Here is a 25,436-nt window from a genome sequence, read left to right on the forward strand (position 1 = left end):
TTGTCAAGGAACACCCCACTCCTCCAGACTAGATGAGGTCCTTCCTCTTATATGCTGAGAAGGAGGGTAGAGTGGAGGACTGTGGGAGAGTAGAACAGCTAGAGACATAGTAGAACAGAATCACTGAAGCTGGCTACCATTAATTTAATAGTGGGTCCAATTTTCCCAGTTTATATAATGACTTACTTTAAACACTCGTTAGATATAAAAGAACCAAAGTTGGTTAATCAGGAACTCATTTCAGAACTTCCCTATTGCCTTAAGTGAACTCAAAACTTGAGAGATTCAACACCTTACTTAGTTAACTTCTCAGTTGCTTTATAATCATTGCTGACTAATAGCCATCATCATTCTCCTCAAAAGAATTAAACATATACAACAGGGGCTGGCACCACTGAGCTGCAACAACTTCCAACTGACCAAAGTCAGGGCAAAGTACCAGGGAAAAACCTTTGCAGGTAGGCAATTTCCAGTCCATCTAGCAGGATATAATCTTCAATACTGTCATCACCAGCTCTTTAAAAACTAAGTATCAGGAAGGGGAGCTAACTCTTCTTGTTTGATTATTCCTCTGTGCAAAATAGTAAGAAAAAGATACACCCAACAGATAAAAAACAAATAAGCAAAACAAACAGAAAACAAAAAACTAGAGTGAAGTGGAATCATGAGAAGAAAAAAACTGTACCTGTAAAGAAGCCACCTAGAGGAGGCAAGGAGCTTTATATGAACTCCTTCGAATTCTTCACCAAGCCAAATCACGTCATGGTCCCAACTCCTCTGACTTCTAAGTTTGACCATGCAATTGGCTAAGGCCCCTTATCAATGCCAAGACTGGTTCTTCCCATACTGCACCATTTAACGGTAATTCAGTCCACAAATATTTATTCTCCACATACTAAATCCCAGGTACTACGCAAAGTGCAGCAGAATCAAAGATGTCTAAGACTAGGGCCACCTATGATATAATGCAACAAACGCTATTGTGTTTGTATTAATAAGCTATGTATTCACACAGGAAGTAGTGAATAATGCTTTAGGGGAGGTTGGTCCGTGGACTGGCAGCCAATCCACACACTTACGTCAGGGTATAAATCAGCTATGTCCCTAAACAAAATCTATTTAGTTCAGCTGACATTTTCTTCTTACGAAGACTTTCTCAATGAAGAAAGTAAGGTATAGATTTATATTCTGGTACAAGTTCCTTATCTTGTTACAGACTAGCACTCTGACAGCATTGAGATAGAGGAAATGAAGAAGAAGAAGAGAATGACAAATCAGGTGACACTTAAGACAGGTCTTAGGACTTCCCTGGTGGTCCAGTGGGTAAGACTCTGCATTCCCAATGCTGGGGACCTGGGTTCAATCCCTGGTCGGGGAACTAGATCCCACATGCATGCAGCAAGTAAGAAGAAGTCCGCATGCCGCGACTAAGATCCAGAGCAGCCAAAATAAATAAATAAATACATGTTTAAAAAAACAAAACAAAACAGGGGGCTTCCCCGGTGGCACAGTGGTTGAGAGTCCGCCTGCCGATGCAGGGGACATGGGTTCGTGCCCCAGTCCGGGAGGATCCCACGTGCCGCGGAGCGGCTGGGCCCGTGAGCCATGGCTGCTGAGCCTGCTCATCCGGAGTCCGCAACGGGAGAGGCCACAACAGTGAGACCGTGTACCGCAAAACAAACAAACAAAATCCAACAGGTCTCACAAGATAAATAAGATTCTGCCAGGAGATAAAGAGGAAAAGGCATTCTAGTATACCCTACTCCTGGTGGCCTAGATTCTTACCCTAGATTATTACATTTGTTAGCCAAGGATGCTCTTAAAATTCTATTAAATCCATTGAGTCCATGTTGACTGCTGACTGGCTGGACCCAGGTTTACTTGCTTAAGAATTAATTTCCTCTGATTGTCCTTCACCCTCATCTAACTCTTTACACAGTATTAATAATGGATAGTTGCATTCACATTTGCTGAATTCTATTTGTTCTTGGTTGGTTCTAAATCTTTACGTTTATGATGGTTTTCCTCAGAATTACCTTTCAGGCTTTTAAGGGCAGTAGCTAACTCTCTCACATAACAGTGCAACATTTCACACAGCTCTTCACATACACACATACAGGGGCTTTAAGCTGAAAACTTTAAGTTGAACGAAGTACAACTTTAACCTGCTGGTTAAAAGTTTTTAAGTATCCTTCTTGACCTGTGAAGGTAACTCTTCCTATCTGAGGCTCTCCTCATTTTTCAATTCCAGAAAAACAGCTATTGACTTAAAAGTGCTGCTGACCATCCTAATAGCTCTGACTTGGTCTTCTGTTTCAGGATGAGGTATCCTGGTCCTATCCTGAGACAACGGCATCCTCATGGGATTTTTCATTGGTAGATTCTAGCTAGACATCTTTTAAGTTTTCTTCCCTTATAAGTATAAAGCTACAAGTCACATGGTAAGACTCAAATTTCTTAGACTTTAATTACAGGAAAACATTTCTCGTCTTTCTATGGATAAGGACAGGCACGTGTGTATCTTGTCACTGCTATACTCCCTCTGCCTAGCACACTCCAATCATTCAACAACTTTTTTAAAGTAATCAAAACAATAAACATAACAAAGTATTATACATTTTAAAAAAAAATAGCACTCACCCATCACTGCCTCAGTATTGAATATTTAACAGAGGGGGCATGTAGTGGCTCCCCTCAAAGAGCAAGGTCCCATTATGACATCATTTATGAAGAGTTCCTATTAGGTCTACCAAAAGCTACATTCAAATAGCCTCATATAATGTAGTTTACAGTCCTATTCCCTACTACCAACGTTATAAGGGAATGCAATGAATCAAAACTGCAATAATAAATACTGTGTGTTTATTATATGTCAAGTAATGATACTCCCTGAGTCACTATATACCAATTCTGAAGAATGACAAAATTAGGACTGGTCATTTTCCATTGAATATTTGCAACATTATAAAAGACCAAATTTCCATGGGTGAGCCTGAACCAAGATGGTGGAGCAGAAGGGATGTGCTCTTACTCCCTCTTGTGAGAACACCAGAATCACAACTAGCTGCTGGACAATCATCGACAGGAGGACACTGGAACTCACCAAAAAAGATACCCTACATCCAAAGACAAAGGAGAAGCCACAATGAGACGATAGGAGGGGCGCAATCACAATAAAATCAAATCCCATAACTGCTGGGTGGGTGATTCACAAACTGGAGAACACTTATACCACAGAAGTCCACCCACTGCAGTGAAGGTTCTGAGCCCCACGTGAGGCTTCCCAACCTGGGGGTCCAGCAACAGGAGGAGGAATTCCTAGAGAATCAGACTTTGAAGGCTAGTGGGATATGATAGCAGGACTTCGACAGGACTTCGACTGGGGGAAACAGAGACTCCACTCTTGGAGGGCACACACAAAGTAGTGTGTGCATCGGGACCCAGGGGAAGGAGCAGTGACCCCATAGGAGACTGAACTAGACCTACCTGCTAGTGTTGGAGGGTCTCCTGCAGAGGCGGGGGGTGGCTGTGGCTCACCGTGGGGACAAGGACACTGGCAGCAGAAGTTCTGGGAAGTACTCCTTGGCATGAGCCCTCCCAGAATCTGCCATTAGCCCCACCAAAGAGCCCAGGTAGGCTCCAGTGTTGGGTTGCCTCAGGCCAAACAACCAACAGGGAGGGAACCCAGCCCCACCCATCAGCAGTCAAGCAGATTAAAGTTTTACTGAGCTCTGCCCACCAGAGAAACAACCAGCCCAACCCACCACCAGTCCCTCCAATCAGGGAACCTGCACAAGCCTCTCAGATAGCCTCATCCACCAGAGGGCAGATAGCAGAAGCAAGAAGAACTACAATCCTGCAGCCTGTAGAACAAAAACCACATTCACAGAAAGACAGACAAGATGAAAGGGCAGAGGGCTATGGACCAGATGAAGGAACAAGATAAAACCCCAGAAAAACAACTAAATGAAGTGGAGATAGGCAACCTTCCAGAAAAGGAATTCAGAATAATGATAGTGAAGATGATCCAGGACCTCAGAAAAAGAATGGAGGCAAAGATCGAGAAGATGCAAGAAATGTTTAACAAAGATCTAGAAGAATTAAAGAACAAACAAACATAGATAAAAAATAACTGAAATGAAAACTACACTAGAAGGAATCAATAGCAGAATAACTGAGGCAGAAGAACGGATAAGTGACCTGGAAGACAGATTGGTGTAATTCACTGTTGTGGAACAGAATAAATAAAAAAGAATGAAAAGAAATGAAGACAGCCTAAGAGACCACTGGGACAACATTAAATGCAACAACATTCGAATTATAGGGGTCCCAGAAGGAGAAGAGAGAGAGAAAGGACCAGAGGAAATATTTGAAGAGATCAGAGTCGGAAACCTCCCTAACATGGGAGAGGAAATAGCCACCCAAGACCAGGAAGCACAGTGAGTCCCATACAGGATAAACCAAAGGAGAAACACACCAAGACACAAAGTAATCAAATTGGCAAAAATTAAAGACAAAGAAACATTAGTGAAAGCAGCAAGGGAAAAACAACAAATAACATACAAGGGAACTCGCATAACGTTAACAGCTGACTTAGCAGAAACTCTACAAGCCAGAAGGGAGTGGCATGATATACTTAAAGTGATGAAAGGGAAGAACCTACAACCAAGATTACTCTACCCAGCAAGGATCTCATTCAGATTCAGCAGAGAGATTAAAACCTTTACAGACAAGCAAAAGCTCAGAGAATTCAGAACCACCAAACCAGCTTTAAAACAAATGCTAAAGAACTTCTCTAGGCAGGAAACACAAGAGAAGAAAAAGGACCTACAAAAACAAACCTAAAACAATTAAGAAAATGGTCATAGGAACATACATATCGATAATTACCTTAAGCGTGAATGGACTAAATGTTCCAACCAAAAGACACAGGCTCCAACCAAAAGACACAGGCTGGATACAAAAATAAGACCCATATATATGCTGTCTACAAGAGACCCACTTCAGACCTAGGGACACACAGACTGAAAGTGAGGGGATGGAAAAAGATATTCCATGCAAACGGAAATCAAAAGAAAGCTGGAGTAGAAATACTCATACCACATAAAATAGATTTTAAAATAAAGAATGTTACAAGAAACAAGGAAGGACACTACATAATGATCAAGGGATCATTCCAAGAAGAAGATATAACAATTATAAATATACATGCACCCAACATAGGAGCATCTCAATACGTAAGGCAACTGCTAACACCTATACAAGAGGAAATCGACAGTAACACAATAATAGTGGGGGACTTTAACACCTCACTTACACGAATGGACAGATCATCCAGTCAGAAAATTAATAAGGAAACACAAGCTTTAGATGACACAATAGACCAGAGAGATTTAATTGATATTTATAGGACATGCCTTCCAAAAACAGCAGATTACACTTTCTTCTCAAGTGCACACGGAACATTCTCCAGGATAGATCACATCTTGGGTCACAAATCAAGCCTCAGTAAATTTAAGAAAATTGAAACCATATCAAGCATCTTTTCAGACCACAAGGCTATGAGATTAGAAATCAATTACAGGGAAAAAAACATAAAAATTACAAACACATGGAGGCTAAACAATACACTACTTAATAACCAAGAGATCACTGAAGAAATCAAAGAGGAAATCAAAAAATACCTAGAGACAAATGACAATGAAAACACAACAATCCAAAACCTATGGGATGCAGCAAAAGCAGTTCTAAGAGGAAAGTTTATAGCAATACAAGCATACCTCCAGAAACAAGAAAAATCTCAAATAAACAATCTAACCTTACACCTAAAGGAACTAGAGAAAGAAGAACAAACAAAACCCAAAGTTAGCAGAAGGAAAGAAATCATAAAGATCAGAGTAGAAATAAATGAAATAGAAACAAAGAAAACAGTGGCAAAGATCAATAAAACTAAAAGCTGGTTCTTTGAGAAGATAAACAAAATTGATAAACCATTAGCCAGACTCATCAAGAAAAAGAGGGAGAGGACTCATTAAAATTAGAAATGAAAAAGGAGAAGTTACAACAGACACTGCAGAAATACAAAGCATCCTAAGAGACCACTACAAGCAACTCTATGCCAATAAATGGACAACCTGGAAGAAATGGACAAATTCTTAGAAAGGTATAACCTTCCAAGACTGAACCAGGAAGAAATAGAAAATATGAACAGACCAATCACAAGTAATGAAATTGAAACTGTGATTAAAAATCTTCCAACAAACAAAAGTCTGGGACCAGATGGCTTCACAAGCAAATTCTATCAGACATTTACAGAAGAGCTATCCCCCACCCTTCTCAAACTCTTCCAAAATATAGCAGAGGGAGGAACACTCCCAAACTCATAATTTGAGGCCACCATCACCCTGATACCAAAACCAGACAAAGATACTACAAAAAAAGAAAATTACAGACCAATATCACTGATGAATATAGATCCAAAAATCCTCAACAAAATACTAGCAAACAGAATCCAACAACACATTAAAAGGATCATACACCATGATCAAGTGGGATTTACCCCAGGGATGCAAGGATTCTTCAATATACGCAAATCAATCCATGTGTTACACCATATTAACAAATTGAAGAAGAAAAACCATATGATCATCTCAATAGATGCAGAAAAAGCTTTTGAAAAAATTCAACACCCATTTATGATAAAAACTCTCCAGAAAGTGGGCATAGAGGGAACCTACCTCAACATAATAAAGGCCATATGTGACAAACCCACAGCAAACATCATTCTCAATGGTGAAAAACTGAAAGCATTTCCTCAGGAACAAGATCAGGAACAAGACAAGGATGTCCACTCTCACCACTATTATTCAACATAGTTTTGGAAGTCCTAGCCATGGCAATCAGACAAGAAAAAGAAATAAAAGGAATACAAATTGGAAAAGAAGAAGTAAAACTGTCACTGTTTGCAGATGAGATGATACTATACATAGAGAATCGTAAATATGCCACCAGAAAACTACTAGAGCTAATCAATGAATTTGGTAAAGTTGCAGGGTACAAAATTAATGCACAGAAATGTCTTCCATTCCTATACACTAATGATGAAAAATCTGAAAGAGAAATTAAGGAAACACTCCCATTTACCACTGCAACCAAATGGATAAAATACCTAGGAATAAACCTACCTAGGGCGACAAAAGACCTGTATGCAGAAAACTATAAGACACTGATGAAAGAAATTAAAGATGATACCAACAGATGGAGAGAGATACCATGTTCTGGGATTGGAAGAATCAATATTGTGAAAATGACTGTACTACCCAAAGCAATCTACAGATTCAATGCAATCCCTATCAAATTACCAATGATATTTTTTACAAAACTAGAACAAAAAATCTTAAAATGTGTATGGAGACACAAAAGACCCCAAACAGCCAAAGTGTTGAGGGGAAAAAACGGAGCTGGAGGAATCAGACTCCCTTACTTCAGACTATATTATAAAGCTACAGTAATCAAGACAATATGGTACTGGCACAAAAACGGAAACATAGAACAAGATAGAAAGCCCAGAGATAAACCCACGCACCTATGGTCAACTAATCTATGACAAAGGAGGCAAGGATATACAATGGAGAAAAGACAGTCTCAGACAGTCTCTTCAATAAGTGGTGCTGGTAAAACTGGACAGCTACATGTAAAAGAAGGAAATTAGAACACTCCCTAACACCATACACAAAAATAAACTCAAAATGGTTAGAGACCTAAATGCAAGACCAGACACTATAAAACTCTTAGAGGAAAACATAGGAAGAACACTCTTTGACATAAATCACAGCAAGATCTTTTATGAGTCACCTCCTAGAGTCATGGAAATAAAAACAAAAATAAACAAATGGGACCCAATGAAACTTAAAAGCTTTTGCACAGCAAAGGAAACCATAAACAAGAGGAAAAGACAACCCTCAGAATGGGAGAAAATATCTGCAAACGAATCAACGAACAATGGATTAATCTCTAAAATATATAAACAGCTCATGCAGCTCAATATTAAAAAAACAAACAACCCAATTCAAAAATGGGGAGTAGACCTAAATAGACATTTCTCCAAAGAAGACATACAGATGGCCAAGAAGCACATGAAAAGTTGCTCAACATCACTAATTATTAGAGAAATGCAAATCAAAACTACAATGAGGTATCACCTCACACCAGTTAGAATGGGCATCATCAGAAAATCCACAAACAACAAATGCTGGAGAGGGTGTGGAGAAAAGGGAACCCTCTTGCACTGTTGGTGGGAATGTAAATTGATACAGCCACTATGGAGAACAGTATGGAGGCTCCTTAAAAAACTAAAAATAGAATTACCATATGATCCAGCAATCCCACTACTGGGCATATACCCAGATAAAACCATAATTCAAAAAGAGACATGTACCCCAATGTTTACTGCAGCACTATTTACAATAGCCAGGTCATGGAAGCAACCTAAATGCCCATCGACAGATGAATGGATAAAGAAGATGTGGTACGTATATACAATGGAATATTACTCAGCCATAAAAAGGAACGAAACTGGGTCATTTGTTGAGACGTGGATGGATCTAGAGACTGTCATACAGAGTGAAGTCAGTCAGAAAGAGAAAAACAAATACCGTATGTTAACGCATGTATGTGGAACCTAGAAAAGTGGTACAGATGAACTGGTTTGCAGGGCAGAAGTTGAGACACAGATGTAGAGAACAAACGTACAGACACCAGGGGGGAAAGCCACGGGTGGGGGTGGTGGTGGTGGTGGTGTGATGAATTGGGTGATTGGGATTGACATGTATACACTGATGTGCATAAAACTGATGACTAATAAGAACCTGCTGTATAAAAAAACAAATAAAATTCACTGAGGACTAATAACCTGCTGTATAAAAAAATAAATTAAATATTTTAAAAAATAAATAAAATAAAATTCAAAAATTTAAATAAATAAATAACAAAAGACGAAATTTCCTTTTTCAAATTGTTCAGTAGGGCCAGAACGGTCATTATTTTCAAGTCCTCAGCCTTGCCACAGTAAAAGAAAATTGTTTCACTAGTTCTTAACTCTTTACTCACTTTCTTCTTTCTTCCCTCCATCTTGCAATCTCCTCTGGAGTGTCTAACTTGATTTTCTTCATACCAGGAGCATGCGTCTAAGGGGAAAATGTCTGCTGAATATCAAGAAGCGTATTGTATGCTTTTGACTAAATCTCAAATATTATGGGGGATAATGGAGACTGTGTACCCAAAAGTAAATTTACTAGCAGAGACAATTTTAAAACTAAGTAAGCAAGCTTTATCTATCCTTATTATGACTTTTCCTTTAAAGGAAAAAGAATTTTTCTCTTGTCTTTAGATTAGTACTGCTGATAGGAAAAAAGTCATAATATCATTTTGGTTACAAAGTAAATGTCACCGAATACTTGATTGATATTAAATACCCAAATGAATTACCTACCAACCAAAGTTAAGAAAGTTAGCTAGAGAAATAATGAATATACAAAACAATTTGAAACAGCATGGTATAGTAAAACAGAATTTGCCATCATGAAATTCAAGTGCAGGGGTCAGCTCTGAGACCCTGGGCAAATCATTTTACCAATCTGTTAAATAGGGCCAAGATTTATTTATTTTACACAATGGCTTACAAGGATAAAATTGAATAGTAGATGTAAAAATGCCTTACAAAGTACAGTGTTCTGTGAATGTTACTCGTTAGTAGGCTATGTAAATAGAGAGCTATGAAGATAATAAATCAATGAAATAAAAAGAGCATGTAACAAACAAACAAAAAAAGAACTTACATTTCTCCAGTGGAATTGGACAATCTTCTCATGTGCACTAAAAGAGCAATCTACCTCAGGGCACTGTAAGAATTTTTAAGAAAGGCTACTCAATGTTTTCCATAAAAAATTTACCTTACTACTATATATACAGACATATTCTGGTCATATTACACAGTATCCCGTCTATGTGGTGTTATCACTGAATACCTAAAACAAAAATCACTCCAAACAGAGTTGCACTCTCTAAGTATATAGTACAGTAATGCATATCATTTACTTCTCCACTTGAGTGAATGCACGACATCAGCAATGTTGTAAAATGTTCTTAATTCCTAAAGTTAAGGGGCACGCCTACAAACTGAAAGAGAACCTTTCCAAACTAAGAACTTTGTTTTTAACTTTTTTACTTCTCAAATATCCTGGTTAAAAGTACTTAACACGGTGTAAACCACCCGTAGACGGTGCTGGGCCAAGGCAAATTACACTGTGTGGTTAGTCAAGGGCAGCCTTAAAGGAGAAAGAACTCACAAAGGAGCACGGAGCAACCGGAGGAGAGACCCAGCCTCTCACAGAGCAGACGAGGCGCATACATACAAACAGCTGCCAGACCTCCCTTCTCTTTTACTGTCATCTCACACTTCCTGAAGCAGTGGGCTTCCCACCCTCAAACTGCAAATCCCAGAGTTACTGTCCCAATTTGGCAAGTCATCTAACAACATTTTTATGAAAACTATAAACTTTTAAGGGAAGGAAGCTCAGAATTTCTACCAAATACCCCCATTTTGCTAAATAAATATCAGGACAACTAAGAAAACCTACTTTCATATGTTCGGACATGTGTTTATCATACTTCTCTTGATTTTTAAAACCACGATCACAGGTATCACAAAAATAGTGAAAAACTGGTTCCTTTCTTTTCTGCAAACAAAAATGAAGAGGCATTAGGCTTTTGGTGAGAACTCTAATCATCAGTAAAAATACAGTACATATTTTGATTCTTCACACAACCCTTACAGGTGGCAAACACTTCTGAATACATTTTTAATGAAGGGATGATTCTGTTTTTATTTTTAACAAATACATTAGGAAAAGCCAGGCTTGTTAAAAAATTTTAAATCTGAGTAAAGCTAATATAAATTGTGAGTAGATTTAAAATTGGTAATCTAATTAAAACTTAATAGACCATATGTCAAAATGACCTAAAAATGAATATTCAGGGTAAAAACAGTATTTCTTCTTTTAGGAAAAACAAGTGCGTGCGTGCGTGTGTGTATATTTTAACTACAGAATGAGAAAAAAAGAACTATTTAGGTAAATATTAGTTTTTTTTAATTCCCAATTTACTACTTTTATGTTTAAACATAAAACAAAAATGATTATTACAATGATAGGCTATATAGGGCCCCAATTGTTCAATGTTGAGATTATGTTAATAAACATACTTTCACAATATTTTGTTAATATTAGTTACATAGTTTTGATGCCGAAATGAAGGGTACTAATCTCATGCTGTAGATTTACTCAATTTATTCTAAACTAATAAAATTATTTACACATCTTAAAAGTTGAAAGACCAGATTATAAGCTACATCAGAATAAAAGAAGCCTATTTTAAGACTCAGTTTCTGAACATAATGAAGGGTTGTTCCTCATTAAAAAAAAACAAAAACTTTTAATTTCATCCTTCTCCTCCCAATATGCTAGTAAAATAAATAAATTAAATATATAATATATATTATGTATAATATATATATTACACTTTTGTTTACTTCATTGAAGTTTAATAACATTTACATTTATCTGTAATCATAATTCCCCATTATATTTACTCCTGATACTATACTGAAATGGATTAAATGTTTTCTTTTTCTACAATTTCTCCATTTATTTCTCAAAAAGATTTTGCTTGAAGTTTTTACTTACAGCCAAGACCCTTAAAGATCCTTTTATGCAAGGCTCTGCTGTGTCAATAATGAATGCAAAACACTGAGACAGTTATGATTGAAACACAAGATATGAAACAGTGACATAGGGACCAAAGTGTCACATTCAAGAACATCTTAAAAAATACCCTTTTTTTCTGTTTTCTCCTGGGAGACATGTTGAAGTCATTGACCTTTGCATCATGTTTTCGTGGAAGATAAGAATGTTTAACTGAAAAACAAAATGAGACCCAGAAATGTTTGCAACTATACAATTATTTAAAATTTTGCTACAGAATGTCATAAATACTTGAGAAAAACAGTGGTAAACTACTTCTAGGCAGAATAGTAATTCAAACAAATTAACAAAGATTAAGACTAGTTTACCAAATAAACATTTTTCAAATTAATACATATTGGTAAGATTACATGTCCATAGATGCTTTGGATGTCTAAGTAAAGGAATGGACAAGCTAACCTGGTAAAATTCCTTGTAGTTATTTCAAACATTAGAAACATAAACTGGGGACTTCCCTGGTGGTCTAGTAGTTGACTCTGTGCTCCCAATGCAGGGGGCCTGGGTTCAATCCCTGGTCAGGGAACTAGATCCCACGTGCCGCAACTAAGAGCCCACATGCTGCAACTAAAGATCCCACATGCCGCAATGAAGATCCCATGTGCCGCAACTAAGGCCCAGCGCAGCCAAACAAATAAATAAATATATATATTTTTAAACAGAAAAAAGAAATGTAAATGGTGCTGGAGCCGAATGGAGCTCTTTCAGCATCAATTTTACATCAGGAAAACAGACCCTTGTGAAATACATTTCTTCTCAAATATTTTTCCTTTCTTATTGCCATGACCCAACTCTGAAACCTTGATCTTTCACCCAGATCACTGTGACAGCCTTCCAGACTGGCTTCCAGTTCCTAAGTCCTCTCTTCCAACAGACCCTGCACACTGACACCACAAAAATAATCCTCCAGTCATCACAACCCTGCTCAAGACCCTGGAAGCAAGTAGCTTCCTTGAGTCCTTCGATGAGATCCCACTTTGTTTTTTCACCCTGCTCTTCCCTGTACCTTCCACATACTATGCTTCAGTCACACCAGAACACTGCAACCTTCAGAACTCACCTTGCACTGACACCTCTTTGCTTCCACCTAAAAAGTATCTCTTCCAGAATATTAAACATCTCCCAATACACTTCTTCCAAAGGTTTTCCCCAACTTTCTCCATACTCTGAAATCTCCTTTATATGCCTCTATCACCAGTCACACTGCATTGTGATTTATATTTATGAACCCATCTCACCTCGCTTGGGACTGTCTTAGGCACATTCATATCCCCAGCATTAGGCATACAGTAAACACTGATTTGGATTCAACTTAATGTAAATTGAATTGTTCTAAGTGAACAATTGCATGGCTTTAAATATGATCTCTATGCTAATGACACCCCGATTTACAGCTCTAGCCACAAACCTCCCCTGAAAGTACAAACTAATAGCTAACAGCCAGTTCAGTATCTCTACTTGACACAAATCATATTCCAAACTCAACTCCTGGTCTCCTTTCCAAATCTACTCCCTCATCCTTCCACTTGCTTGGCAAAAAACTTTAAGTTATTCTCGTCTCCTCTTTACATCCCATCCCACATCCAATTCCTCAACAAATTTTGCTGACCCTACCCTACCTTCAAGATATATCTAGAATCCAACTACTTCTCATCACCTCCTGAGCTCCACCTTGGTCCAAGTCCCCAGTATCTCTCACCAGGTTAACTGCAATACCTTCTTAACTCATCTCCCTTTCCGTCATTTCCAATCAGTAGCCATATTAACCCTTTGAAAACATAAATCAAAGCATGCCACTCCCCTGAACTAAACATATCATAACAGTAGAAGTCCCACGATCTACAAGGCCCTCTTCCTCTATGGCCTACGACTCCACCCCAGGCTCAGTCCTTTCTTGCCTCACTGGGTTCCATTCTGATCTATAGCTTCTGCCTCCAGGCCTTTGCACTTGCAGGTCCCTCTGCCTGTACCGCTATCCCCCAGATACATGCTCTGCTCTGATCCCTCACCTCCCTGAAGTCTTTGCTCCAATGTCACCTTACGTACGACTGACACTGACATTTAAAACTGCACTGCCTGTCACTCTGCTCTCTCTCCATAGCACTCACTGCCTTCTAATACACACTGCTTTCTTTTGTTTATTGTCTGTCTTCCTACACCAGGAGATTTAAGCTCAAAATAAGGATATTTGTATGTTTTGTTCACTGCTATATCTCCCCTTCCTGGTTCATAGTTGGAATTCAATAAATAATTGTTAAACTGAATGAAGAGGCAGGAAAAACATAACTGGAACGAACTGTGAGACATTAATGACCAGACTCCAAGAGTGCAAAGGCAGTATCAGAAGGGGAGAGAGCAACAAGGGTGGAAAAGGAGTGGGAAGAAGGGAAAAGGAAAGGTAAGGGGTGGTACAGAGAGGAGTAACAACCTACCCGGAGTGTTCTGGGGCTGCCGATGCCAAGGAAGAACACCAGGAGACTGTGTCCAGTACCATGATGTTGAAGCCTGGAAATTCCAGGAAGGCTGGCCATTGAGTTGACGCTGAGAATCAAGGGGGGACTGGGCGTCGAAAGGGGGCTGTGCCCCGGGAAGAATCTGGGCGTCAAAGGGGGGAGGCGCCTCGGGGAGGCTCTGGGCCTCCGCGGGGGGCTGCGCCTCTGAGGAAGGTTCGGACCCTCCTGCGGGAAGCGACGAAGGCGGTGGTGGCGGCGCCGGCAGCATCGCCCAGAACATCCAGTTGTCCGGCAGCGAGGCACCGTCGCTCAGAGGCTCCAAAGTGGGGGTCACCTCGGGAGCTGAAAACCACCCCGTGCGAGTCACGCAACCACTTGCCGGCTCACCCATGCCATCCGCCTAGTAGGGAAGCCAGCGTGCGAAATGTGGAGCAAGCTTTAGGCGTCACTTCCGTTACCGCTAATGAGACAGGTCAGCCAATCACAGGCTGCCACGTCATTGGTCGGGGCCGGAAAAGCTTCCCTCATTTTTTGCGTATGGCGGGCTACCTTGCGGGGGTTTGACTCGGCGTGAATACACCTGTGTGCGAGACCAGTGTCTGCCACCGCGGATGGCGAGGGATCTTATCGGGCCGGCACTGCCGCCCGGCTTCAAGGCCAGCGGGTCAGCGGAGGACGAGGAGCGGGACCCCAGCCCCGGTAAGCGGCGGCATGTCCCCTGCCCGCCAGGCCCTCCCACCCCGTCTCTGGCCAGGCCCAGTTCTCAGAGTACTGGTCCCGAGGCCCGGGAGGGCGGAGGAGTGGCGAGTGGGCGCGGCCCCACCCGAGCTAACGTTCCTTCCCAAGCGTGGCCCTGGGGCCTGTAGAAATGGGGCCTGGTAATCATTATCACCAAGAAGTATTCGCATTTAGTTCTCGATGGGCTGGACGCTGTGCTAAACGATCGATGCACAATGATTTAATACTCTTGGCCACTGTATAAGGTAAAGATTATTATTTCGTGTTGCAAATGGGGACACTGAGGCCCAGGCTGTTGCGCATACCACACAGTTAGTTAAGTGGTGGAGCCCGACTTAGAGCGAAGCCCGTACTCCGAACCTCTGCGCCCTAGCCCCCGACCTGCCTTCCTAGCCTCTCGTCCTGTCCTGACACACACGGCTCAGAGCTCAAACCAATACGAGTTTCTGCGCTGTTCTTCAATTCTCTAGGCTCCTTCGGCCCTCGCCCTACTCTTCTTCACGTACCTGACAAACTCCCACCTCATCCTTCAAGCCCTAACTTCAGTGTCACCTCAGTGAAGGCTTTCCACACTCTCCCAAGCATTGTCACACCCTCCTCTTTACCCACGGGTTTTCTGCCTACTTACTTACGTCACATATTTAATACACTGTTTTCGAATAACTTGATGACATATCTGTCTCCACCATTGCACTATAGTCTTCTAGCCTTAACACATAGCAGGCACCTCGTATTTGCCAAATAAATGCTTCTCAGACTCCTCCGTGGTGAGTATCCATCTCCTTTCATGTTTGTACTAATTTGTAGCCGGGGACTGACTGAAGTTGGCAAAGAGCAAAGCTGGAAGAATAACTCTTCCATTTCTGAATCTAATTTGCATTCTTCGACTACCCAGAGGCCGTGTTTCCACCTAGAGGTTTCTTTCCAAGTCTTGTTTCTGCTATAGCTGTTAAAAAGTTAGGCTTTTATTTTAGCAAGGAAGGTTCCATTCAACTAAGGTTGAAGAAAAGTGGGGTTAACCAAACTTTTTATTTAGCACACAGGTCTGAGATGGACCAATTTAATTTTATTTGAATACTCCGGAAAATTGAGTGCTGGGAAATGTCCTCTGAGATCATGTTAAAAACACGGGGGTGCAGATGTTTTCTCAAGACCAGTCTGCATACTCCAGACACTGCTTTGTGTAAGCTGAGTGGAGCCTGGGCTCTTTTGACTCTGACTTTATTCTCCTCATCTGCGGCAACCTTCACGCCACTCATCCCAGCCACATTTGCAGTCACACACTGGATCCTATTCCACCTCTGAAAACTTTTTTTTTTTTTTTTGGGCCGTACTGTGCAGCTTATAGGATCTTAGTCCCCTGAGCAGGGATTGAACCCGGGCCCTTGGCAGTGAGATCATGGAGTTCTAACCACTGGACCGCCAGAGAATTCCCCCATCTCTGAAAATTTAAATTCAGATATTATTCTCAGCCAGAACCCCTTATTCATCCATCATTCTTACTCAGTTACTCTCATTACAATTTTTTAATTTAATTTTTTTGTTTTTAGTCTCATTGAGCCATGTGATCTCTGCCTCAGTCTGTTTTGGCCTTAAATTTCCTTTAATTACTTCTGTCCCCACTCATCTTAGCCTCCATGGTCCGTCCATTCATGCCTTCTCTTGCCAGTGTTTTCAGCTGCCTTATCCCATTTAGTATTCTGTTAAACCCATCTAGCAAAAACTCAGCCCTGGATCAGTCCAGTCGTTCACCCCTGATGAGCCCACACCCAGGCTTCCAAGTGCTGCTAGAAGAAACCTCACCCCTCCACAGGCTAATGCTGCTAAAAACTATAGTCTCCTCCCTGGCTGGGTCCACAGTTCTGCCCAGCCATCCTCAGACGTTTCCCCACGCAGGTCTCCTCCCCCATGATCAACCATGGCTTTTTAAAACCTTCTCTTTCTTCTTTACACTCTCTCTCCATCTACTTCACAGAAAAAGTAGATGCCATCTTAAGAGAACTTGCTCACTTTTCTTGGCACAGTACCTAAAAACTTTCCCAAACCTCTGCCCAGCTCTTTCGTCTTCCCTTTGATTATAATGCAAGAGGGGAACTACCTCGTTCCAAGGCTAATCCTTCCATTTTTACTCGGAACCCCTTCCCTCACTGGTCCTGGGCACTCCTTGCCCTTAGCATTTAACCAGAACATTCAAATCGTTCCCATCTTCATGAAGACTACTCCACATCCCCCAGTAGCTACTCCTCTTTCTCTCTGACCAACTCTGGATCCTCCCCATTTTCTCCTTAACCCACTGCATTCTGGCTTCTGTTCTTGCCAATCCACGGAGACCACTCTCACCAATTTCACTGTGGAAATAAATGAAGACCACCCGCCAATCGTCTCAGCACCTTTTTGCTAAATTCAAGGCACCCTTTTCAGTCCTGACCTCGTTTGACCTCACAGCCACATTTCCTCCTGGTGATCCCACCTCTCTTCTCTTGGTTCCAGCCGCTCTGAACACATTTCTAGATGTGCCAGGCCCTTAGGCTTTAATTCTTTGCAGATGCTTTTCCCTCTGCCTGGACCACTCTTCCTCCAATCCACACTCCCTTTGCCCTGCTAACTCAATCTCATCTTTTAGCCTCAGCCCAACCATCACGTTTGTTTGGTTTTTTTTAAAATTTATTTATTTATTTATTTTTGGCTGTGTTGGGTCCTCGTTGCTGAGCCGGGGGGGCTACTCTTCATTGCGGTGTGCGGGCTTCTCATTGCAGTGGCTTCTCTTGTTGCGGAGCATGGTCTCTAGGCGCACGGGTTTCAGTAGTTGTGGCACGCAGGTTTAGTATTTGCGGCACACGGGCTCTAGAGCACAGGCTCAGTAGTTGTGGCACACAGGCTCTAGAGCGCAGGCTCAGTAGTTGTGGCGCACGGGCTGAGTTGCTCCACGGCATGTGGGATCTTCCCGGACCAGGGCTTGAACCCTTGTCCCCCGCATTGGCAGGCAGATTCTTAACCACTGCACCACTGACGTCACTACCTACTCCCATCAAAAGACAGTTGGGGCTTCCCTGGTGGCGCAGTGGTTGAGAGTCCGCCTGCCGATGCAGGGAACATGGGTTCGTGCCCTGGTCCGGGAAGATCCCACATGCCACGGAGTAGCTGGGCCCGTGAGCCATGGCCACTGAGCCTGCGCGGCTGGAGCCTGTGCTCCGCAACGGGAGAGGCCACAACAGTGAGAGGCCCACGTACCGCAAAAAAAAAAAAAAAAAAAGACAGTTGGATGCTCCTTATTGACATTTCCATGACTTAATCCTGTCACAGGATCAGCAAGCTTTTCCTGAACCAGATAGTAAATATTTCAGACTTTGCCAGTCAACAGGCAAAACCAAGATTATTTTAAAAATATGTATATAACAAGAGAGCAAAACAAATTTCCACAAATCTTTATTGTTGAAATTCAAAGTATAACAGTATAATTTTTTTGCAGTTTAAGTCTGCTAATGAGAAGAATGGAACTGCTTTGGAGGGAATAACGTTTTGTTTAATTGGGGTTCAGAGTCAGTGTTTCCTATTATGATCGATTGCTGATCTATAATGAGATTTAATGTGCTTTATACTTAGTACTTCTTTTTGTATGCATAATTCTGTGTGATAGATATTACAAGGGAAACATATGGAATATATGACATAATCTCTATTTTCATGGAAGTTGTAATCTACTTGTAAAATTACCATTGCAGTAGAAGAGCTACCTTAATGACGCGCATCACTGCTTTAGGAAAGAGATGGAATAGTTCATCACAAATGCCTAAAACAATTTTTTGAGACATTTTATATAGTTTCGAAGTGATACCTATAAAAAAAAGTGAAGCTAGGGGGCTTCCCTGTTGGTGCAGTGGTTGAGGGTCCACCTGCCAATGCAGGGGACACGGGTTCAAACCCTGGTCTGGGAAGATCCCACGTGCCGCAGAGCAACTAAGCCCGTGTGCCACAACGACTGAGCCTGCGCTCTAGAGCCCGTGAGCCACAGCTACTGAGCCCACGTGCCACAACTGCTTAAGCCCACACGCCTAGAGCCCATACTCTGCAACAAGAGAAGCCACCGCAACGAGGAGTAGCCCCCGCTCGCCACAACTAGAGAAAAGCCTGCGCGCAGCAACAGAGACCCAGCGCAGCAAAAAAAAAAAAAAGAAAGAAAAAACAGGAGCTAAAAAGGAAAAAAAACTTCTGTCTTTAATACTTAGGAGCAAGAGGAAGATGGAGAGAGCCAAGAGTGAAATGTAATCCCCTAGGCTCTTTCATGTTAAACTATAACCGCCTAGAATTTTGAAGAAAGGGATATTTATGGAAGGTTGTATGCTCCCTTGCTATATTCTAAAAGGTGCTTTCTCTAGGAATTAGTAGTACATACAAAGATAAACCAGAAATCAGTAAAGGCGTTATTCATTACGGTCAGAAGTCAGGTATAATCTCCACTTATAGTTGGGGAACATTTACAAACGAAGACATAACTGTTCTTCAGTCTTAAACAGCAGTTGGAGATATGAATTTTATCTTTTAATTCTTATTGTTTTCCTCTTTTTGCTCACTGATTGTTCTTTTCTAGGCATGCCGTATTACCAGTTTAGCTTTTTTTAAAATATATAAATTTATTTATTTTTGTCTGCTTCGGGTCTTCGTCGCTGGGCGTGGGCTTTCTCTAGTACAGCGAGTGGGGGCTGCTCTTCATTGCGGTGCGCAGGCCTCTCATTGCTGTGGCCTCTCTTGTTGAGGAGCACGGGCTCTAGGCATGTGGGCTCCAGAGCACAGGCTCAGCAGTTGTGACGCACGGGATCTAGAGCGCAGGTTCAGTAGTTGTGGCACACGGGCTTGGTTGCTCCGCGGCATGTGGGATCTTCCTGGACCAGGACTCGAACCTGTGTCCCCTGCATTGGCAGGCAGATTCTTAACCACTGCGCCACCAGGGAAGCCCCAGTTTAGCATTTATTTTCTATAATTCCTTCCTTTATTTAATGATACATGGGAGAATGTAGAAAAAATGCATCCAGTTTTTTAAGATAAAAGTTTGGATTTTTGAAGTCAATTTGTTGTGTATTGAGCACATGTTCTATGGTAATACAACAAGGAGCAATAGGAAAAAAATTTCAGAAATAGACCAGTGGTTCCAACACTGAGCCTGCTTTCTCCCCTGAGTTTTATATTAATATACCCAAGTACCACTGATCATACCACTGAAATTTCTAATGGGCATGTTAAACTGAAGGTGTGAAAAACAAGCTCTTAGCTCTTCCCCCAAACATGCTTCCCTCCTAGTCTTCTCCATATTAGAGAATAGCATTACCATCCTCCTGGCTAGCTAATCAGGCCAGAAACCTACGACATCCTCAGTTCCTTTTTGGCTCTCACTTCTCACATCCAAACCATTAGCAAATCCTGCTTCTTCAAAGCAGTTGCAAATCAAACCATTTCATATCAGCTTTCTAACTCATCTCCCCTACTCCTGATTCCCTATTGACCACAAGCTGAGTTTTTTGTTTTCGTTTTTGTTTTAATAAAAAAGCTAATTCAGATTATATCTCCAGACTCAAAACCTTGCAGTGACTGCCTGTTATAACTAAAATCCAAACTCAATTACCACAGCCTATGCTCACATTTATGGAGTGCCTGCTGTATGCCAGATATAGTGTTATATGCTTTTCAGGTATAATATGTATTCACAACAGCCCTATGAGATTGGATCTACTGTTAACCTCACTTTACAGATTAAGAGAGTAACACAGGAAGGTTAAATGATATCCAGATCACACAGCTAGGAAGTGGCTGAGCTGGAATTCACAGCTGGAGTCTGGCCCCAAAGCATAGAGTGTGGCCCCTTTGAACCATCCAATTTTGTCTTGTCACTTTGCTTACTTTGCTCTAGCCACACAGGCCTTTTTGTCCCTCAAGCACATCAAGCTTGTTCTCTCCATAGGACTTTCACACTAGTGATTCCTCTATCTAGAATGTTCTTCCCTCAGATTGTTGCATGACCACTGTCATCATTTAAGTCTCCCTACAAATGTCTTCTCAGGGGAACCTTCCCTGACCTCTGTCTTTAAAATTACCCTCTCACGTATTCACAGTCACCTTTTTTTATTTGTTTCTTTTTTAAGTTGTTTCTCTAGAAGTACTTACTCAATAAATATTTGTTGAATGGATGGACGTTGACTTTGTTGAATGTTGTTTAATATAACGGTTAAGAGGTTCATATCCTAGCTCCACTATTTAGTTGTGTAAAATTGGGCAAGTTACTGTCTCTCTGCCTCAGTTTCCTCATCTGTAAGCTAGAAGTAATACTGCTTTCCTAATAAGGTTGTTGTCAGAATTAAATAGGGAAATGCATGTAAATCTCTTTTACGTTTTTGTTGTTATTAATACTGAAGGAATAGCATACCTGGGAAGCTCTTTGGAAAATCATATTTCCAGGCCCTACTCCAGGCCAACTAAGTCAGAATCTCTGGGGCAAGGGCCCAGGAATCTCTTTTTTAAAAATATTTTGGCAAGTCTGATAAACACCCAGGCTTGGGAACTATGTCAGTAGAGCTTTAGCATCACTGCTGAGGATTGCCATAGACAGTTGGGTCTGTGTGACATCATACAATGACATCATGCAATAATTTATAATTTTGCTAAGTCATGAAGTGAAAGCAGTTCACTATGGTGAGTGGGCACAGAACACCCTTACCTCTTCCTTGGCATCTGCATCCCAATGTGACCTCATTCTCTTCTCTGAATCTCTACTAGTAAGCAGGAGAATTTAGAGTGCCTCTACTTTTGTTTCTGCTTGGAAAATCATCTCAAACAGAAAGCTAACTGAGAAGTATGGTAATACCAATAGAGGTATTTTTAAGTGGTGATTCTTAGTCAGAAACCAGAATGGATAATTTTGATTTTTACCATGTTAGACTGTGGAATGGCAAATTTGTTGTTTGGTTAGCTCCGTGATAGAAATATTGTCTACCATACGCTGTCCATAAGGAAAAAACAAAATCATGAAACCATTTTGGCAGTTGCACCAAGCAAAATTGCAACCAATGCAAAAATTGCAAGATGACAGGCAAATTATGTGCTATTGCTATATTTATAAGTTTGGGTGTTAAAGCTTTTGTGAATCTCGTAGTTAACACTGTGTAAGACATGATTTCTGCCTTCCTGGAGTTGGAAAGACAAGCCCACTGTACACAACAGGAACAAATGAGATTAAAGTCCATAATAAATGATAGCCAGCCAGTGCTGAGAATTTCAGAAAAGAAAGTGTGAAATGTCAGCTAGGGAGTTCATTGAAACAGTTGTGGCTACTTATGACATACACAAGACATCTTCTTTAGTTGCAGGACCAGCTCTGCCCCCTAATTATAAAAGCAGTAGTTCAAAGTCATCAGACAGCGACGAGGACAGTAGTTCTTTGTCTGAAGAAGGAAATCAAGAATCTGAAGAAGATGACACTGGTCCAACTGCAAGGTGAGTCACTTATTACATTAAATGGTAAACCAATCTTCCAATCTGGTGTACGCTGGCTAGAACAGAGAGCTAGTAAGGGGATATCATAACCTGCATTTATATAGCACAGGAAGAAATTACTTCATGTGGCATTTCCTCATGAACTACCTTTCAGAAAGAAATTTATTTTAGTAGTATATAGCTCTGGAGATATCTAGAATTTCAATAGAAGTCTTATATAAGGAATTTTCCTTAAGGTATTATTGAAGTGATTAAATATTCTAAATAAACCATACATCTTCTTTTTAAAATTATGTATGCAGGGAACTCCCTGGTGGTCCAGTACTTAGGACTCCATGCTTCCAATGCAGGGGGCACAGGTTTGATCCTGGTTGGGCAACTAAGATCCCACAAGCCACACAACCAAAAAAGAGAATATGCTTTAAAAAAAAATTATGTATGCAGTATGTGTTTTTTGTTTAAGTAAGTGAATGATTCCCTCTGACCTAGCCTTATTCACCACAGGTCGATGTAAATAAGAAGTCAAATCTTTGTTTATTATTGGATAGCAAGGTCTTTTTTAAAGCATTTTAATGAGTAAGAGACAGAAGTAGCAACTTAAAGCCTTTACTTAAGTGAATTTAAAAACCAGTGCCATAAACTTTTTGCTCAAAAATATCTAGCAAGTAGAGTATTTGAAACTTCATTGAATGGACTCTTAAACAACACAGAAAATATAGAAAATTGATATTATTACTGCTGTAAAGAAGTAACCAATCTCTATTTTTAGACCATAAGTGAATTTCAAGAAAAGATTAGTATAAGATCTGTGGTAGATTTTTTTTCTTATTTGACAAGATTATTTTATTGTTTCAGTGTTTGTACAACTAGTTGAAGTTAATGTTCTTTTAAAAATGGAAATTTCTCTATGAAGAAAATTTTGACATACATGCATAAAATTACACTACTGTGTTTTCAGAAAACAGAGGAGAAATCAGGATGACGATGATGATGATGATGAAGGGTTTTTTGGACCAGCCCTTCCTCCTGGATTTAAAAAGCAGGATGATTCTCCTCCAAGGTGGTAATGTGTACTACTTCCTGCCAGTCTTTTCAAGTGTCCATTAATTCATTAAAGAGTTGTCTGAAATTGTTTTTTAACTTATGTGTTTATATAACATTTGAAATCAATTTGAAGTAAAAATAACTAATTTTAAAATTCATATAAGGATAATAATTATTTACACGCTTATGACACTTTTATAGTTCATAAAAAACTTCCACATCTCTTATTTGATACTCGCAAGAGCGTTCTGTGGCAGGCTGGGTGAAACATGACCCTTCTTCCCCATTTTTTTTTAAACAAGTAAGGTTTCACACATAGTCAGTGGTACACCTGGGGCTGGAATCCTGGTGTTTGACTTCTAATTCAGACGTCTTCTTAATTATTTATTGAAAGAATAGACAAATCCTTATGTACCAAGTTACACAGTTAACTTCACCGAACCTCAAATTTGTCATCTGTGGAATAAGATAGCAACACGTACCTTACAGAATTGTCGTGGTGATTGAGATTTCATATTTATATGCATATATATACATGTGTGATTCTTATATAGTGCCTGGCACAGAATAAACATATAGTAAATACTGATTCCTATCTTCTTGGAATTATAAAATATTTAACTGCTGAATATGAAATTGCACACCATATTGTTTATAATTCATAACATTGTATCCCAGTATGCAAGAACAAGTAGAAAAGGCTGTTGTACATTTTATATTCAGAATTATAGTCATACTTGTCAGCTTCTAATTTTCATATAACTTTTGGGGAGTAACTGCCTCTGACTTCAACTCAAAAAACACTTTTTGTTGCGAATGTAGTCAGTTTCTGTAATGGCGTCAGCAAGTAAAGGGATGCTTATTGAAGAAAAGAAAGAAGAAATAAGAGGAATAGGCAGTCCACTGCCTGTTTTTGTATGGCCCCGAGCTAAGAATGATCTTTAGGGGGTCATTAAAATATAAAGATGAATATGCAACAAAGACCAAATGTGGCCCTCAGAGCCTAAAATTTCCTGTCTGGGTTTTTATGGGAAATTTGCTGACTGCTGGGAAATAACATTCCTTTCAAGAAAATAGATTATTAGATACATAGCGATTTCTTTCTATTTTGACAATAGTAAAATATATGTTTGAAATAAACAGGTGGAAGCATATATTGGAGACAAAACCTCATACACGTCCACAGCATGTGCTGTGGTTATGTTCCTTTACTATATTTTAAGATTTTATGTGTTAATGGTTTTATCCTTACAAATCCCCTGAGGCCAGAGAATTGAGCTGTAATTACATTTGTAGATCTGCTAAAAACTGTACTCAGAAAAAAACCCATACAGCACTTCCTTATACTTTATAAATGATAACTAATTTGATCTAACAATGCCACACTCCGCATTTTTCATTTGCAAAATTGTTTTGGTTCATAGCAGTTTTATGAACCAAGGCAAGAGGTAATTAAGTGGCCAGGATCAGACCCCAAACCTTGTGACTCTAGTACTATTTTTGTCCTACCGGGAAACCTGTCTGTAAGACTGTAATTGAACATAGTGCAATCTGGAAAATTCAGCTTAGGGCATCAGTGCCATCTTCGTTGGTAACACTTGCACAGGGACATCTTTGAAAAAAAACAAAGAATGGAGAAACTTAACAGTATGAAAGAGAGTAGAAAATATCGTTCTTCTTTTGTTTTTTCCATACATAAAGTAGGACTTTTTCTTTTTAAGGCCTAGAATTTAGGCAGCTTTCTCTTTTGAATGGATGTCTGTTCTCTCAGAATGTGGCAGTAGGGCAGCTAGAAAGAAAATGAACTTTGGCATCAGATAGACCAGGGTTCAAACTCCAGCTCTACCACCTACTAGTTTATGTTGTCCTTGGGTGTTATTTTGCTCAGATAGAAAATGGAGTG

General features: G+C 40.3%; 2 protein-coding genes across 4 annotated transcripts in view; one reads left to right on the forward strand and one right to left on the reverse strand.

Annotated features, from left to right (window-relative positions):
* The window catches only part of NUFIP1 (nuclear FMR1 interacting protein 1), a 43,931-nt gene extending 29,227 nt beyond the window's left edge, over positions 1-14,704 (reverse strand). The window contains exons 1-5 of the mRNA XM_004274570.4: positions 14,249-14,704; positions 11,890-11,972; positions 10,638-10,736; positions 9,837-9,899; positions 9,109-9,185 (exon numbers count right to left, since the gene is read on the reverse strand). Coding sequence (XP_004274618.1) covers positions 9,109-9,185; positions 9,837-9,899; positions 10,638-10,736; positions 11,890-11,972; positions 14,249-14,660 — 734 coding nt within the window. The 5' untranslated portion in view covers positions 14,661-14,704. The remainder of the gene's footprint in view (positions 1-9,108; positions 9,186-9,836; positions 9,900-10,637; positions 10,737-11,889; positions 11,973-14,248) is intronic.
* A 72-nt stretch (positions 14,705-14,776) lies between these two features.
* Positions 14,777-25,436, forward strand: part of GPALPP1 (GPALPP motifs containing 1) — a 102,171-nt gene continuing 91,511 nt past the window's right edge. For 2 of the 3 annotated variants that reach the window (XR_007473157.1, XM_033436773.2), the window contains exons 1-3: positions 14,777-14,968; positions 22,357-22,489; positions 23,448-23,549. Coding sequence is in view for 2 of the 3 variants with exons in the window: in XM_033436773.2 (XP_033292664.1) it covers positions 14,881-14,968; positions 22,357-22,489; positions 23,448-23,549 (323 nt within the window). In the remaining variant the exon portion in view is untranslated. The remainder of the gene's footprint in view (positions 14,969-22,356; positions 22,490-23,447; positions 23,550-25,436) is intronic. The other variant, XM_033436770.2, reaches the window with a different exon arrangement.

Source organism: Orcinus orca, chromosome 18 (assembly GCF_937001465.1).
Source record: "Orcinus orca chromosome 18, mOrcOrc1.1, whole genome shotgun sequence".
NCBI lineage: Eukaryota > Metazoa > Chordata > Mammalia > Artiodactyla > Delphinidae > Orcinus > Orcinus orca.